Here is a 14693-nt window from a genome sequence, read left to right on the forward strand (position 1 = left end):
GCTTTTCAAATGTCACTTCCAACATAAATGCATTGCCTGTCCGACCCCGACAAACTCCCCCATTCAGCTGATCATCGCCCATGCCATAATCCGGCAGTTCCACCAGTTTGACCAGTGTCCACGTCAAACGGACAACGGCGGCGCCTTACATCGCCGGTATGACTTCACTGGCCTTTTAACTGCATATCCAATGGGCAGCTCAGCGTGACATGCTAGCGATGCACGTCCGCAGCCATGGAAGGTCACTGGGAAGGTCGGCAGGAGGGGTGGCTGCACACGGCACGGGGAGCGGGTAGATCAGCCCTAGTGATAACGGGAAGACGGGGGTGGGGACTGGGGAGGGGATGAGACTGGACGTATTTTCATAAAAGTTATCAATCAGGACCCAAACTATACACAACGGGCCAAGTTCCGTTTGGTTCGATGGGGCGAATGATAACTAGTTAGGTACCAATTAAAATTTGGAAAAATATCATTTTCATTGAATCTGCAATATGCCGGCTTGAAGTTACCAGTCCACCACACTGCATGGGGATCAGAGCTGAACTGAACTGGTGACACTGGTGTTTGAGCGGGATGAAAAAGCTAGGGAAAGGAGAGACGGCTGGCTCACCGGTGGAGGTCGCCCACTTGAGTCAGACTGCCGATCGCAGTGCCCTCTCTCGGTCGGAGGAGGAAGTATCAGGTCGGACGACGGCCGCTAGTGACACGGCAGGACAGTCGAGGACGAGGCATCAACCGCCGGCTGTCAGCAGAAAATACGTGCTGATGGTTTGTAGGGTGGCTTTGTCATACAAGCTTTCTGAAATATGTTTGGAAGGATTGCTTCCCCAGAAAAAGCGCACGAATGGCGAAAACTTACGCAAAATAATAGCAAAGTTGGTGTATTGATCAAAACAATGCACTAGAGGAAGAGACGCTGAACTTCAAGCAGAGAACGGTAGAAAACTATGACACACAAACGTTGGTCCTCACAATCTTCTAACGAATCAGGTAGTCAAAACGCGTATCAGACCAAACAACACGCCGAGCAAGCGACAACACATCACACCGTCATTCAGGTCTCAGGTGTTTCAGCGGACTTGCTGAAACCCCAACTCATCTCACCGAATCTTTTCTATCACCGGGCCATCTCGCCGCCCGTTGTACTTTACCACAAACATGGTCACCGTGTGACCACACAACACCCGAACTAATCACATACGCTGACTTGGCAGACAATCGAAAGTACGTGTCATAACTGGAATGCTACCTGTGCAAAGCTTGCACGTTTTCCAAACTTTCCATCAAATTCGCGAACACCCATCGGTTTCTCACAAAAGGTCGTTTCCATCCCACTCACCCTTCCAGTATCAGGTCACCGCTCAGGCAGCCACGGGTGTGGGTCCGGCGCGCTGCACGCGCGCCCTCCTCTGCTCCTCTATCCGGCGCGCCTCCCTCCACACCTCCGCTGTCAGCTCTGTCTTCCCGTGGGACAGGCTGAGCAGGCGCGCCAGTACCAGCAGGTGGTGCAGGTCCTCAGCCTTCACCTGGTTACCCGACTCCTGCCGCCAGCTGACGAACTCCTGCTGGACGGCCCCCTGGAGAGCCTCGGGAACCGCGTAGGGCAGGCGACGGCACACTGTCAGGTATCTGAGGGGAGGGGGGATAACGTCAGACACTTAGCTCAAACGGGACGAAATAATTGCATGCACCTTAGCGCCTTAGGAGAGATGACGAATCGCCATACACTTTTTACAAATTGAAACACCAAATTTATCTCAATGAAACTACAATGCTTAGCAGCCGCCAATGAGACGTGTCGCCATTACAGCACAAAATCATCACATCCCTCCAACAGTCCATCCTCCCACCTCCAGTCCCTCACCTCCTGATCTGTTGGAGCAGGGACGGCGTCAGGTACTCCTCCAACGCGCGGTGCTGCTCCGACAGTCTCTCGGCCTCCTCCGAGGGCTGCAGGGGCACGCGGCAGTCAGAGGGAAGCAAAGAGCGACCCTCGGACAGCACCAGTACCGGCACGTCCGCCTCGTATGCCAGACGGTGGAAGGAAAAGTCGTACTCGACCTTCTGCCAGGTGATCAGGTGGCCCAGCGCGGAGAGGTTCTTGACGCCGCGCTCGTCCAGCTGACCTGAAAGAGAAGGGGAGGGGTAGGTCAGAGCAAGGGACACAGCAAGGTCATGAAACTACCTACGGGGGGCAGGATACGCAAGGACCGTAAATAGCCGATTAAGGTAGGATATTAGAACTAGATTCTAAATCATTGACTGACGTAAAAAACAGGCTGAAACATCTTCTAGCAAGCAAACCCACTGCTTTGGGATTTGACTGTAAAAAACCCACACTTTAAACCCCGCACCCGGCTTTTATCAGCACAGATATCACAACTCGATTACGTTACTGCTAGAACAGTCTAGTCTAGCACCACTCACCCTGCGACAGCTCTGTCTCGTCCAGTACCAGGTGTGTGTTGCGGCTCAGCTGCAGGTCTCCCGTCACCAGCACGTTACACTTGTAGTCCTTACTGGGCACGAGTGTCGCAGAGTTCAGGTGGGCGATCGACAGCGGCACGAGAAGTGCCTTCTCAGTCAGTCTCTCCAGTAGGGAGTAGAGCCGCCGCGGCAGACCGGCCGCTGTAGCCGCGGGGGTCAGGTTCGACACGTTCAGAGCCAGCTTTCCCAGCGCCATGACGTCGTGTCGGATGTATACGGAGGAGAGGAGGTGGCAGAGAACCAGCTCAGCGGCCAGCGCGTCGCCCAGCAGCGCGGTCTGGAGGACGGTCAGCAGCTGGCGGCGGGTGGCAGACATCTCCTGCGCCGCCTCTGCCGGAGGCAAGGGCAGCACGTCCGGCAGCAGAGGGTTACTGTGCTCCAGGCGGCGCCAGGTGACCGCGTGCAGGCGCGGCGCCAGCGACGGCGGCGGGTGGTGCGCCGCAGCCTCGTCCGCCTCCATAGCGTCCTCAACCTCCGGCGCGGCCGCCAGCGTCGGATCGAGCGTCACCACACCGACAAACTCCACCAGATCGTTGAGCGCCAGCTCGTGCTCGTCGCTGTACACCTTGACCAGACACACCATGGCGTCTGAGCCGGGTATGGGGAGATCGCGCGCCACCGCCGCAGCGGCAACAGACGCAGCGCTTTGTTCAGAGGAGTTCTCGCCACCCGTCGCCGGTGCAGTCGAGTTTGTCGATCCGTTCGTCGTGCGAACCTTCTTTTCTCCGTCCTCCGCTGCAGTTTCCTCCTGCATCTCACAGTCCTCGTCCTCGTCCTCGTGGGTCCGTTTGGCGGCCGATGACTCCCTCTCACCACTGCCTGTCTCGGCGGGCGGCGCCGCGGGACGGTCTTCCTCCCGTGACCAGGCCGTGCGGCGGGGGACCGTCACGCAGCGCAGCGTCTGTCGGTCTCCCGTCTCCTGCACGTCAGGGTCGAGTGTTTCATCTGGGCCGCAGTCGACCACGTCCCGGTAACGACCGCATGCGGTGCGCGTGGCGCCGGCGCCGCGGACCCCAAACGCTCGCAGGTAGAACTCGGGGTCGTGCATGTCCTGCACCATCCCGCGGAAGCGCGCCAGCCGGCCGGCGCGCCAGGCGTGTGACGGTGTGGCGTTGAGGAGAGGCAGCTGGCGCCAGATGTCCGGCTGGCTGGCGAATTCTGTCAGCGCGGCGGCGGCCTGCTTCTCAGCCGCGGCAGGGGAAAGACCGGCCGCCAAACCAGCTGAGAACCGACGTCCGATCTCATCCAGAGGAGCTGTCAGCCAGGCTTCTGGGCTGGCGTTGATCATCTCAGCAGGCATGACTGGTACTTATCTGAAATTAGGCCATTACAAGGGAGTTCAGAATGAAAATCTTTTGTACCTAACAAAACATGCCTTCCACAAGACCAAAATGCCCCCGTGGGTAGTTGAGCAGCCTGATCCAACTCAGCCTGCACCCATCACTTTAATAAGGGATGAAAACTGAACTTTTCCTTGCTGTGCAACCATTCAATGAAAGGCCTTCTCTAATAAGAATCAACCTCCTTGCTAGGCATGTACCTCTTCATTCTTATAGTAATGGACCACTCTCAACACATTTGGGGAACCTAACAGCATGTTTACTGTGATTTCTATTCCTCAAAAGTCAACTTCAGCCTACAATAAATGCAATATCTGCGCTAGGCCAGCAATGGAGAAATGACCAACTGGCGACAGTCTGTGCTAATGACTTAGGCTGTGCTAGACAATATGATGAGACATGTACCCAGCCACCAATTTGCTTGGGCTGAACTGTAGCCAACATTGGGTGGCTTGGGCTATAGCTTGGGTTAGCCCACTTTGATCAAAATCAATGTGTTTTCACTACAGTGTAACTTGGGCAGGCCACTAGTGTGCCCAAATGCGGCAAGCAGCAGTGCAAGATGACATCCACCCATGCCCCCCACCCAGTCATTGTCAACTTGGGCAGAGCAGGATCAATCAAGGAACTTCAGGACAGACCACAAGATGAGCCAAAAGATTGACTTTTTATAGAAATGTTGTCTAAATAGACTGCTCAGGTTTGGAGTGGTCCTCCCTCATGGCTCACCAGGGACGCCGGTGAAAACAGGGTGCCGAAGGGCATATTTGGTCACGTGACTATTGAGAAGTTCTCCCCTCTCAACACCTTCTAACAGTACAGTGATTGTTACACAGTGATTGTCACATAGTTTGTGCGAGTGAATTTCAAGAGCCTTGATCGAATCGCCACAGGCGCCCTGTTTTCACCATTATCTCTCACCAGTTCCCAGCTGGCTAAATATAGGTATGTGGATCAAATGACATGAACCACCAACTCCATTCCGAGTTACAATGACATGCCTCCAGCAATCAGCCATATGGAGGACATGGAGGTTTTGAAGAGCTAGGACGGTGTACTGCATGAGCTGATTCTGGAAACAAAGCACAGGCATGGGCCGATCCCGTATCAAGAGCGACACAAGCATTCGAGGTTGGCAACTGTTCTGCCTCCTTTGACCCTCCTTTCTGTTTTTCTCTCACTTAACACGCTACCATAAAACAACAAATGTTCTCTAACAACGCAAAAACTTACTAGCTTGAATGACGACTGCACACAACCCCGTCAAATAGAAATTTGATCGCTTTGAAGTAAGCCGTAAACCACGAAATAGCACGCTTTCCATAATTTGTGTTCAATAATTCTGTTGTCAGTCAGTAACACCTAATTGCATAGCAACCAGGCATTTCAAGAGTGAATCAAAGCAAGTTGCTAGGCAACAAAATCTTGAGTCACCTATTAGAACAGATGGAATAGTGAGGAATAGTAACAGTTGCGTCACTTATGAAGCTGCGTTGAAAGCGCGCGAAATTTTCCAGTAGTTTATAAAAAGAATTGCACTCAAAGATGTCTTCTGTGTTATCCATGGGATATAAAAGTGTTTCATTTAACCGTATGTAAAAAATTGAGTGAAAATTATTGTTAACATTAAGACAAACCGCTGGTTCCCTTCCAGTCGATGTAGATGTCGCTGCCTGGTGCCGACTGAGTGCGTTGTCAGGAGGCTGGGTGGCCTGTCCACTAGATGGGCTCAGCCCCGACTCACCAGTCACCATGGTGCCCGCCCAGACCAATTTCTCCCCCTAATTCCGGCCATCATTCCGGTTCTGCAATGATCTCGTTAGACCGAAAGACCCCAACCCAGCAAAACAAACAACAAACCAATGAAAACCCATTACTCCGCACGTCACCAGCCAGCACCATCGGTCCCATATCCGCCACGAAAAATGCCAGGAATGACCCGTGTATTGAATGCCAGAAGCACGTACAAAAATGGCCTCTCGCCACGGGTACCTGCGGGCCTCAGCTGCCCGCCTCAGATGAACGCATGGTCCGACGCCGTTGTACTGTAAAAACCAACTGAGGTTGTGGGCTGCGGCTCTCCTGGGGAGGCAGGCGCTCGGTCCGCCGCCAATTCGCCTCAACATAAGCACGCCATTCCACGGGAATGGCCCACAGTTCCCGCGGGGCGGGGTGTGACCTCGCCCGGCCGAGGAAACCTACCGACGGTACGTCATTCCTCTCACAACACGGCGTATCGCCCTCCATCTATCGGGCTGTCAGTGAACTGTAATCTCGCGCAGCCGCCGCCGGGCGGCGGCTCAGTCTTCACGGGGCTGAACACAGGGAGCGATGGAGCGGGGACCAACATAAGACAGGTAGGCCGCAGGGGCTTGAGCGGGAGCCAGGTGCTAGACGGCGGCCGCCTCCGCCGCCGGCTCCGTCTTGACTGGGGCGTCAGCGGCGGCCTCTCCGTTGGCGGTCGCTTCCGCCGGGGCCGCGTCCGACGTGCCGTTACCGTTCTCAGTTTTCACCTCGCCTTTGGTTTCGGTCATAGATTCCTTTGTCTTTTGCCGAGCGTCGGCCATAATCTTGTCCACGTCCTGAAAAACGGGAGTGTGTGAGGAAACGGACAACAATGAAGCAACGTTACAACGGCAGTGGAAGTCTTCGGCCACCGTAATCAATTGATTTCATTTCAAAGGTACTCAAGATCATAGGCGGCGGAACGGGGAGGGCACAGGGGCACTGTGCCCCCTTTGATTTTGGCATTTTAACATTAGCCCTATGGGGCCGCGTTGCATGGAAAGAATGGGACCAAAAGTCGGCAGTGCCCCCCCCCCCCCCCCTTAATTGAAGGTGTTCCGCCGCTACTGCTCAAGATTGCACTGAATTTCAAAGTACTTTGATATGTCGTTCACTAAGAACTATTGTGGAATAAAGGAAGTGTTGCACATTTGGTAAGGTCAGCACAGCAAGTTGTTTATCATGCAACAGCATTTGTAAAAATGATACCATAACTCGTCATTTGCTACATAATAGCTACCATAAAAATTGGTCTACAATAATTAATTTAACCAACAAATGGCACAATTCTCGTCCAATCACTATTTCAGGCGGCCTCTTTCGCTACACTACCACCCGGTGTCCCATCCAGCTCAGCGCTCACTGTTGACTCTCACCTCCTCCTCCTGCATGCCGATGTACTCGAGTTTGGCGGCGCGCAGCATGTTGCCGACCTTGTTGCGCTGCTCCTTGAACGCTTCAAAGTCCTTCTCCGACTTGGACTTCATCGAGATGGCCTGCAGCTCCGACTTTTTCTTTATCTCGGCCCGCAGCGCGTCGTTGATCCACGGCCGGGATAGAGCGATCTCGTCCCGCTGCTGACATACCGAGGGGGACGACGGGTTAGCTGCTGGGGGCTTATCAGGATCGGAACTGATTACCAGCTTAGTGAGAACATCAGAGGGTTAATAGATAATTAGTCAAACTGATGCGACGGAAATAAGGGAAGTTGAAGATGAAAGGCAAATCCAAGCTTGATCACGTTTTGTCGCATTTCAGCCTATTACTCATCAAAGTTGTCAAGTGCATCTACGAGTTCTGCGACACTAATAAAGAAGAACTATGTGACATTTAACTAAACAACAAAAACAATAGACGTGAGGGTCACGTGATCGGACAGGGTGGTTACCACTTAGCATGACGTATCGCCATGCTTTCCAGGCCACAAAACCACCCTTTCCCTGGCCGAGTGTCCCCTCCAAGGGCACATTGCCGCCCTCCGTGCACACAAGGCGCGGCGACCGTCAGCGGGGACGCCGCGGGGGACCACGGACTTCAGCGAACCGCACGCGACACATTCAGGGACATCGCTAACGTGACGGGCAAGTGACGCAACGACACCGTGCCTTCGGCGTGACACTTCGCCGTACCGCTGGATGTACCGAGAACGGGACAGGCAAACTGGCGCACACCTGACAATGAGCTGCTCACTGGAATTGCGGCAAACCGAGCTTCGTTCGGAGAAGTATAGGCACAGGCAGCAAACGCTCACCTTTTCATTTTTGCTGCTCTTGATGTCGTTCTTGATGGTGGTCTGAGTTTTGCCGGCTCCCCGTCCCCTGCCTCTGGTGGCTCCACGTGAGCGGCTGGATGAGAACCCCCTGGCTGCGGGACTGGCGGGCGGCGCGCCACGGCCCCGGGGCGGCGCGCCGCGGCCTCTCGGGGGTCCGCCGCGGCCGCGCATCGGCGAGGCGTAGGGCGCCGGCGGCGGCCGCGGGCCCATGCCGCGCATCATGTGAGGAGGTGGCGGCGGCCGCGGCGCCCAGCCGGGCTCCAGCAGCGGCCGCGGCCCGCGGCTGGGAGAGAAGCCGGGCGGTCCGACCGGGCGGCCGCGGCCGGGCTTCATCTGGACGGGTCGGACGCCGCGCAGGGGAAACGGCCGGCCACCGCGGCCTCCGGCGCCGCGTCCCCGGTACATCTGAGGACGCAGCGGCGCAGATCGGGTCAGAGTTCAGACACGGTCACAGGGAGAAATAGGGGGAGAGAGGGAGGGAGGGGAGAGAGCAAGAGCGAGGAGGGGACTCAAGACAGAGTACTGAATCATTTGATAACATAAAACTACCCGTGACTGAGGCAACATGAGCGCTAAAACGATAGCCTGTATCAACCACTACAACAATGCACTTATTCCCGACGGGTGAACCACCCACATTCCACTAGCGACAGGCACTCGAAGCCCTTCGACAAACCCGTCGACCTGACTGAGCCATCTAAGTAACTCTTGAATAAACACAATAGTATCAGAAGGGCTCAGCGTTGCCGTATCACTTATCAGAGTCGGGCTAATTCCCCTGCATTAGGACAACAGCTAGGTGACATGGCGGGACAGTATCTTGTGAAGTACCAGCAGTTGTAGTGCGATAACCGACGAGCATCATGCACCATACTCCACGAGTTGAACAGTCAAAAACCATTTCAGATTATGTTCCGGCCCAGAAAACGAGCACGCAACATTGATTTTGCTAGTATATAATATGACTCAATGTGATAGGAAGTTGGTTGTGTGTTCATCCCAGAACAAACTTATCAGCACGCTAAGCTAAACTTATCCTACCTACCATAACAATCCTGGCTCATATCCTTAGAACAGTTTGTCTCCAAAGATTTGAAGGTTTCAGAAACCTGCGCCCCCAAGTCTAAGAACCAAATCAAAGCGGCACAACTTTTCAAACGTGTTTGGCCGGTCGCGACTCGACAACGTCAGGAGCTCCGAGATCGGCGTTTGCGCGGTTTCCTGCGACTCGGGCGGCACACAGGGTCGGTCCTCTTTGATCAGATGTTCGGCCCCTGGTGCGATTTGATAGCCACGAGGCTAAGACATGGATGGATGCCATCTGACGAGGTTGAATGTAAATATATACAGGTGGGTGTCATTTGGTGCTGTATTTTGGCAGCGAAACAATGCAGATAGTCACTGTGCTCCATAGTCCACATTATTGTTATGCAACAGTTTGTCCAAGCCTAAGTCCCATTACTGGTGTTCAACTGCTTTGCACTTTCATATGGAGTAAGATCAAACCACCACAAAAACACAGGTTAATGTGAATGCAATTGAGAATTATGAGAGAGCAAGCTCATCAGTTGAAACTTGACCTCCCCTAAAGAGCATCAATACACATAATATCTCCTCTTAAATTATCTTCTTAAACAGATTAGGTGAGCCCATTAGCTTGGCTGCTTTAGTTTCTGAAATAAGTGTTATTTAACACATCAGACGAAAATAAATAGGTATCTATCATTTCAATTAAGTACTAATGTGTTTTGACCACTATTATAGGCATTGATTGTGCAAGTTCATAAGCAGTCAGCAGTGTCATCATTAAACATGGCAGGCTGTTCATTGCCTTTTGAAGAAAAAATAATAATTCATCACTGTTTGGCCTGCAGCAAGATAATGTAGCTTGAAATTGTCACTCCTCTTGTGTTTCTGGCCAGTTGCCAGCCAAGCTCAGTACCAACTGGCTAATGCCACTTTGGACTGGATGGTATGAGGTGAGCCTAAACTGCCTCGGTAGCCTATATTCTCTCTGAACTGAGGGTTATCATGAAACACAAAAATATCAGGTTAGCCTGCATTAGAAAGGTGAGCCAAGACTGAACTTCAAATTGTTTTGTAAAAACATAGCATTGGTGTCAACTGACAGGTAACTCCTTCCCTATGATGAATCTCCCTTATGAAATGTGACAAACTTATACTATAATCTTCAATAGTTTCTGCATTAGTAAGTTCCCACCTATATGCATAATCTTTGGAACCACTTGGGCCATATGAGCAATAATCACCTAGCATGAATTCAAATGGTGACTTGCTAAATTTAAAGGTGTAAGTAGATAATGCATAGGTCAGGTGCAATATCGGTGCCAACTTTTTGTTCCACTAGTCACTACAAGTACAATTCCACACAATTCGGAACACAACTCCCTGCTGGAGGGTTAGGGTATGCTTTAAATGTACTGACTAAATTGAACAGAGATAACAGGCAGTTCTTCCCTTAAAATAGACATACAATGAATGAGGCAGCAGTATTTCTTCATGGATGTGCAGGTACTTTAAGAAAAGTATATCACTTTAAACTTGGGTTTGGAACTGAAACAGCAGTTTTGTAGCTTGGCCTGATTCTAGTAAATTCTGAGGATTTTACACTCCAACAAACAATCATCCCAGCCAAAGATATATCAATTTTAGTTCTGAATGCATTCCCTTATGGAGGCATGCAGCCACTTGTGGCAGAGGACAATTGTCAGCTTATCAACATGTAGCTGGCTTGACCTGGGGAATATGATTAGTACCAAAGATGGAAAATAGTTCTTCCTATATGACAATATTTTTAAAATCCCTTTTGTAAACATTCATTATTGTCTTTTATGATAATATTAACAAGACAAATTATCAAACTAATAAAAAACTAATTTGAGAAGACTAGTGGCACCTATATTTCCTTAAGCTAAAAATTTAGTTGCTACTTGTGAGATGAATTGCTGATAAACTCAATCAACTTATGAAAAAGAGTGTAGCAAAACAACACACATAATTATGACACAAGTAGGACTTAGGAGTATTTCAATTTGCTGAAAATATGAAAGTTACAAATAATATTAACATGTGTAATGTTAAATGTACAAGCTAAAAGGGCTAGCAGAAAAAGGGGAAGCATGCAACAATGAAGCAAAGTGAGTAAACCTTCTCTTAACAGTAAGGAGAAATGGAAGTTACAGGCAGTATGCCTTTTCTGTGTAATCAAGACTTCAAGAGTTGAAATGTACCTGAAAAAAAATAACAAAGGATAACAAAGGATAAGAAGCCTTAAGCATGACATTGAAAATAAAGGACTAAAGGACTATACTAAATAAGCAGTAGCCATCATATGAATAGCTAAACTTAGTAACACCAAACTTTCCTGGATATCTTATTGTTAAGGGGTTAAGCCGCACACTTAATTTGAAGCAGGGGCGTAAAACAATTAAATGTAGTCTCAATTCTCAAACACATTTACGGCAAAAACAAATTCACAACCTTAAGACATCTTAATTTTATTGAAACAAGATGAGTCCCTAATCATTATGATTAGAAGCACAACTTGAACCAAACCACAAGAGCAGCATGGCATAGCATTGAGCAAGATGCGTTGCCTAACAAAAGCGTTGCATTCGCACAAAAAATATCCACTCAATGTAATAAAACACGTTTTACTTACCCTACAAAATTTATAAGTTAATCCTAAGTTAAAAAATAAAACGCAGGACGGCTCTAGGAAAATCCTGGAGCCGTAGTCAATGCCCTATACGTAGTAATTTCGCAACCGGCGTCACTTTTTCGCAGAAATTGAAATATGGCGTCGCATCTGCGCCAGGTATGGCGCACCTGCGCAATGGATAGGTTTGCAAGTTATTTTACAGCAGCGGAAAATAAATTGCTGCGCGTTTGGTTGCATCATCACATGCACATTCAGATTCGTTCAAATATTTTTCCTACGTGGTGTCTATGTGCTCCCCGCCTAAAGATCCAACGAGTGGGACGCTGACTTGTGAACTCTTACTTCACCTTGCCTCGAATCGAGGGTCAAGTCAAGGGTCTGGTCGGCGCACCGCATAAGTGGCCTAATTTTTATGTTGATCATTTTCTAAGTGGTCTCTGTGTGTTCCTCGCCTAAAGGACCTTTGGAAATGACCCTGACCTGTGATCTCTAACTTGACCTTGACTTGACCCCAAGTCGAGGTACCGCATGAAGTGCCCTCGTCTGATCGTTTCCTAAGTTACTGTGGTCTCGGCACTTACCCACCCGGTACCCCGACTTTTGATCTTTCGTTAAGGGGTCAAGGTCAATCTAGAGGTCACAGGTCAGGCCGTCAGGGTTGTCCCCGATTTTAGAGAAAGTCAATGGCCTCAAGTCAACCGGTGACCTCACAGGCATTAGTGTTTTTTCTAATTAGTTTATCCTATTTAGGTGTGTATCTACTATCTATACGTTTTATAGCCCTCCCCACTTTACATTATCACTCCCCGTTCCGCCGCCTATGCAGGGGGCTCCGATTCCGGCGGCCGGCCACCGCTCCGCGCTCGGACTTCTGCGACCAACCACGCGATTCCGGCCGGTCACGCACCAATCAGCGCCCGCTGCTGGTGTGACGTCACGTTCGGGACTAGCCCGACTCGGCCGACGCGGCGACGGCGTGGCCGCTCACGGATTCGGCTCGAGGGGTGCGCTGAGGGTGCGTGCTGAGCCGTGCGGCTGCCGCGTGGGGCGTCGCAGTAGTCCAGTGTTATCCTGCGCCTACCGAGGGTGTTTGGATTGCGGACACGACCCGTGCGTGCCGCTGGATCGCTGAGCTGACTCGCTCTCTGGCCGGTGACCTGGCGCCGTCTGCGGACGATGGGTGAGGCCGACTCGTGGAGCGCCGGTGACGGACAGCGTACCGTCTCCGAGCTGGACCTGCTGCTCTGGGTGACGGTGATCTCGGTCACCATGAACGTCATCGGACTCGGCGGATGGCTACTGGAGGCGGCCCGCAACTGCGGCCGCGCGCGTTCGGAGAAGAAGGCCACGCCGCCGCCCGTCTGCCAGCCGGCGGCCGGGACCGACGGCTTCAAGATGTACCGGTGAGTGCGGTGAATCAGCTCGCCTCTTTGTTATCACACACGCTGATCGTATCTTCCCAGGAAGCCTGCGCGGCCCCACGTAGGCAGGTTTGAGAGTACAGTACCTAATCCGAAGTCTCCGATATCGGCGACTCAGCGCAGTAGTCGGTCACTCCGAGAATGTTGTGTAATGGGCGCCGCTCACGCGAACCGGGGTCGGTAACAATGGTCTCGGGATCCCCCGGTTGAAAACACCATCCGGATTTCGGGACACGCCGGACCCGGATCGAGTGACGTCACCACCGGACGGTCTCCGGACCATGTGACGTCACAGTGCGTGTGGTGTCCTAAATGACGTCATAGCCCGTCTGCTGATCGGTCTGGCGGTGCCTCGTCCCGTTTCACTGTTACGAATGAGGTCACCCGTTTTCCGGTTAGGCTGAGGTGGCGCTGCCTCTCGCTGGCTCATCTCCAGAGAAGACGTCACTTACAATTCCGATCAACTATTTTACCTGCACAAATGCAGAGGGAATCTGCAACATCTGCCCAGAAAATAGATATCACATGACGAAGCGGGTCATCGTTCAGCGAAAATTAAATAATTAGTATAGTTTGTTTCATCATTCATTGATTTTTTTAGCTACACTGGGGTCCGTCCACGGATTACCTACATACTGTAGGGGAGAGAGGTCATATTGCGCCATGTTCTTAAATGCGCCACACCTTCCTCCTGGCCAAAATTCGATTCGAATGAATGCTCGAATGTGTGCATTTACTTCACCACCAATAACTCGCTCTTATTCCGGTCCACGGGGGCAGGTGAGGTGTCTCAGCTTTCTCGCAGACCATTTTTTGTGATTTCCTCAATTTTCTTACGCGAAACAGTCTATTTCGACCTTTGCTAGTGTCATGGTTTATCTTAGAGATAGTGATTCAACTAATAATCATTGTTAATTGCTCGTTTAATGGTAGTTTTGAAAGTTTATCACCACCGTGGCTTCACTGTCCTCGCCATATTTGAAGCTCATGAAAAATGTGTTCCATTCGTAATTGCGCCCACCCTATTTGCGCCCTATTCTTCAACCCAGAGAAACAGCATCTAGTGGTTGGGACACATTTCATTGAACACTTTGATTATTAGAGCGCTCACCTTACCGTTACCTTAGCCTTCACAGCATAAATGGTTAATGGGCTGAGACGTTCAAATAGGCTACTTAGTTAGGTGGCAAACCGTTGTTTTTAATAGGGCGCTTTTACATGAGAGGCATGGGCGCTTTTTGATGGTGTAGTCCGTAAATGCGCCCTTTGCAGGTGTGTCGGAAAACTTTTCTCTTGTTAATTTTTATGGGTGTGATACAAATTAGGAGTTGTAATTTGATGCCAAAATAACTGAGGTACAATTTGAGATATCATCAAGCATGACAGCTGGTCAACTTTAGCCGCCATAGGCCGATATCCTTAAGGTGGCGCAATATGACCTCTCTCCCCTAATTGAAGGTCCGACATAGCGAGTGCCAATATGCCGCAGTCACTTGATCTACATAAGTGGTACTTACCACAATATTAACCGCTGGAGGCGGTAAACGGACATGGTCAGTTTGGTCATCCCTCCCTTCAAGACCCGTTTACAAATAGGTAGGTATATAATGCCTATGATGGTGCGGTAAAGAAATGGACACCCGGCCATCTGTTGCAGCCCACATGGCGATTCATTGACCGATTTGTAGATTGCGATGCAAGTA

The 14693-nt window shown here is 51.0% G+C and overlaps 3 protein-coding genes across 3 annotated transcripts in view; 1 reads left to right on the forward strand and 2 right to left on the reverse strand.

Annotated features, from left to right (window-relative positions):
- Nucleotides 1-868: 868 nt before the first annotated feature.
- LOC122378461 (mini-chromosome maintenance complex-binding protein-like) lies at nucleotides 869-5252 on the reverse strand. Its single transcript, XM_043359555.1, has 4 exons — nucleotides 5064-5252; nucleotides 2431-3803; nucleotides 1868-2129; nucleotides 869-1632 (listed from the first exon to the last, which is right to left on the reverse strand). Exons 2-4 carry the CDS (start codon nucleotides 3788-3790, stop codon nucleotides 1365-1367), a joined length of 1890 nt encoding a protein of 629 aa, XP_043215490.1. The 5' UTR covers nucleotides 3791-3803; nucleotides 5064-5252; the 3' UTR covers nucleotides 869-1364.
- Nucleotides 5253-5756: 504 nt separating this feature from the next.
- Nucleotides 5757-11843, reverse strand: LOC122378409 (formin-like protein 20). The gene is made up of 4 exons (XM_043359431.1): nucleotides 11570-11843; nucleotides 7867-8292; nucleotides 6992-7192; nucleotides 5757-6412 (listed from the first exon to the last, which is right to left on the reverse strand). Exons 2-4 carry the CDS (start codon nucleotides 8290-8292, stop codon nucleotides 6221-6223), a joined length of 819 nt encoding a protein of 272 aa, XP_043215366.1. The 5' UTR covers nucleotides 11570-11843; the 3' UTR covers nucleotides 5757-6220.
- A 283-nt stretch (nucleotides 11844-12126) lies between these two features.
- Nucleotides 12127-14693, forward strand: part of LOC122378408 — a 33496-nt gene continuing 30929 nt past the window's right edge. The window contains exon 1 of the mRNA XM_043359430.1: nucleotides 12127-12972. Within this exon, the coding sequence (XP_043215365.1) occupies nucleotides 12746-12972 (227 nt within the window). The 5' untranslated portion in view covers nucleotides 12127-12745. The remainder of the gene's footprint in view (nucleotides 12973-14693) is intronic.

Source organism: Amphibalanus amphitrite, unplaced genomic scaffold (assembly GCF_019059575.1).
Source record: "Amphibalanus amphitrite isolate SeventyFive unplaced genomic scaffold, NRLGWU_Aamphi_draft 000059F_arrow, whole genome shotgun sequence".
Lineage (NCBI taxonomy): Eukaryota > Metazoa > Arthropoda > Thecostraca > Balanomorpha > Balanidae > Amphibalanus > Amphibalanus amphitrite.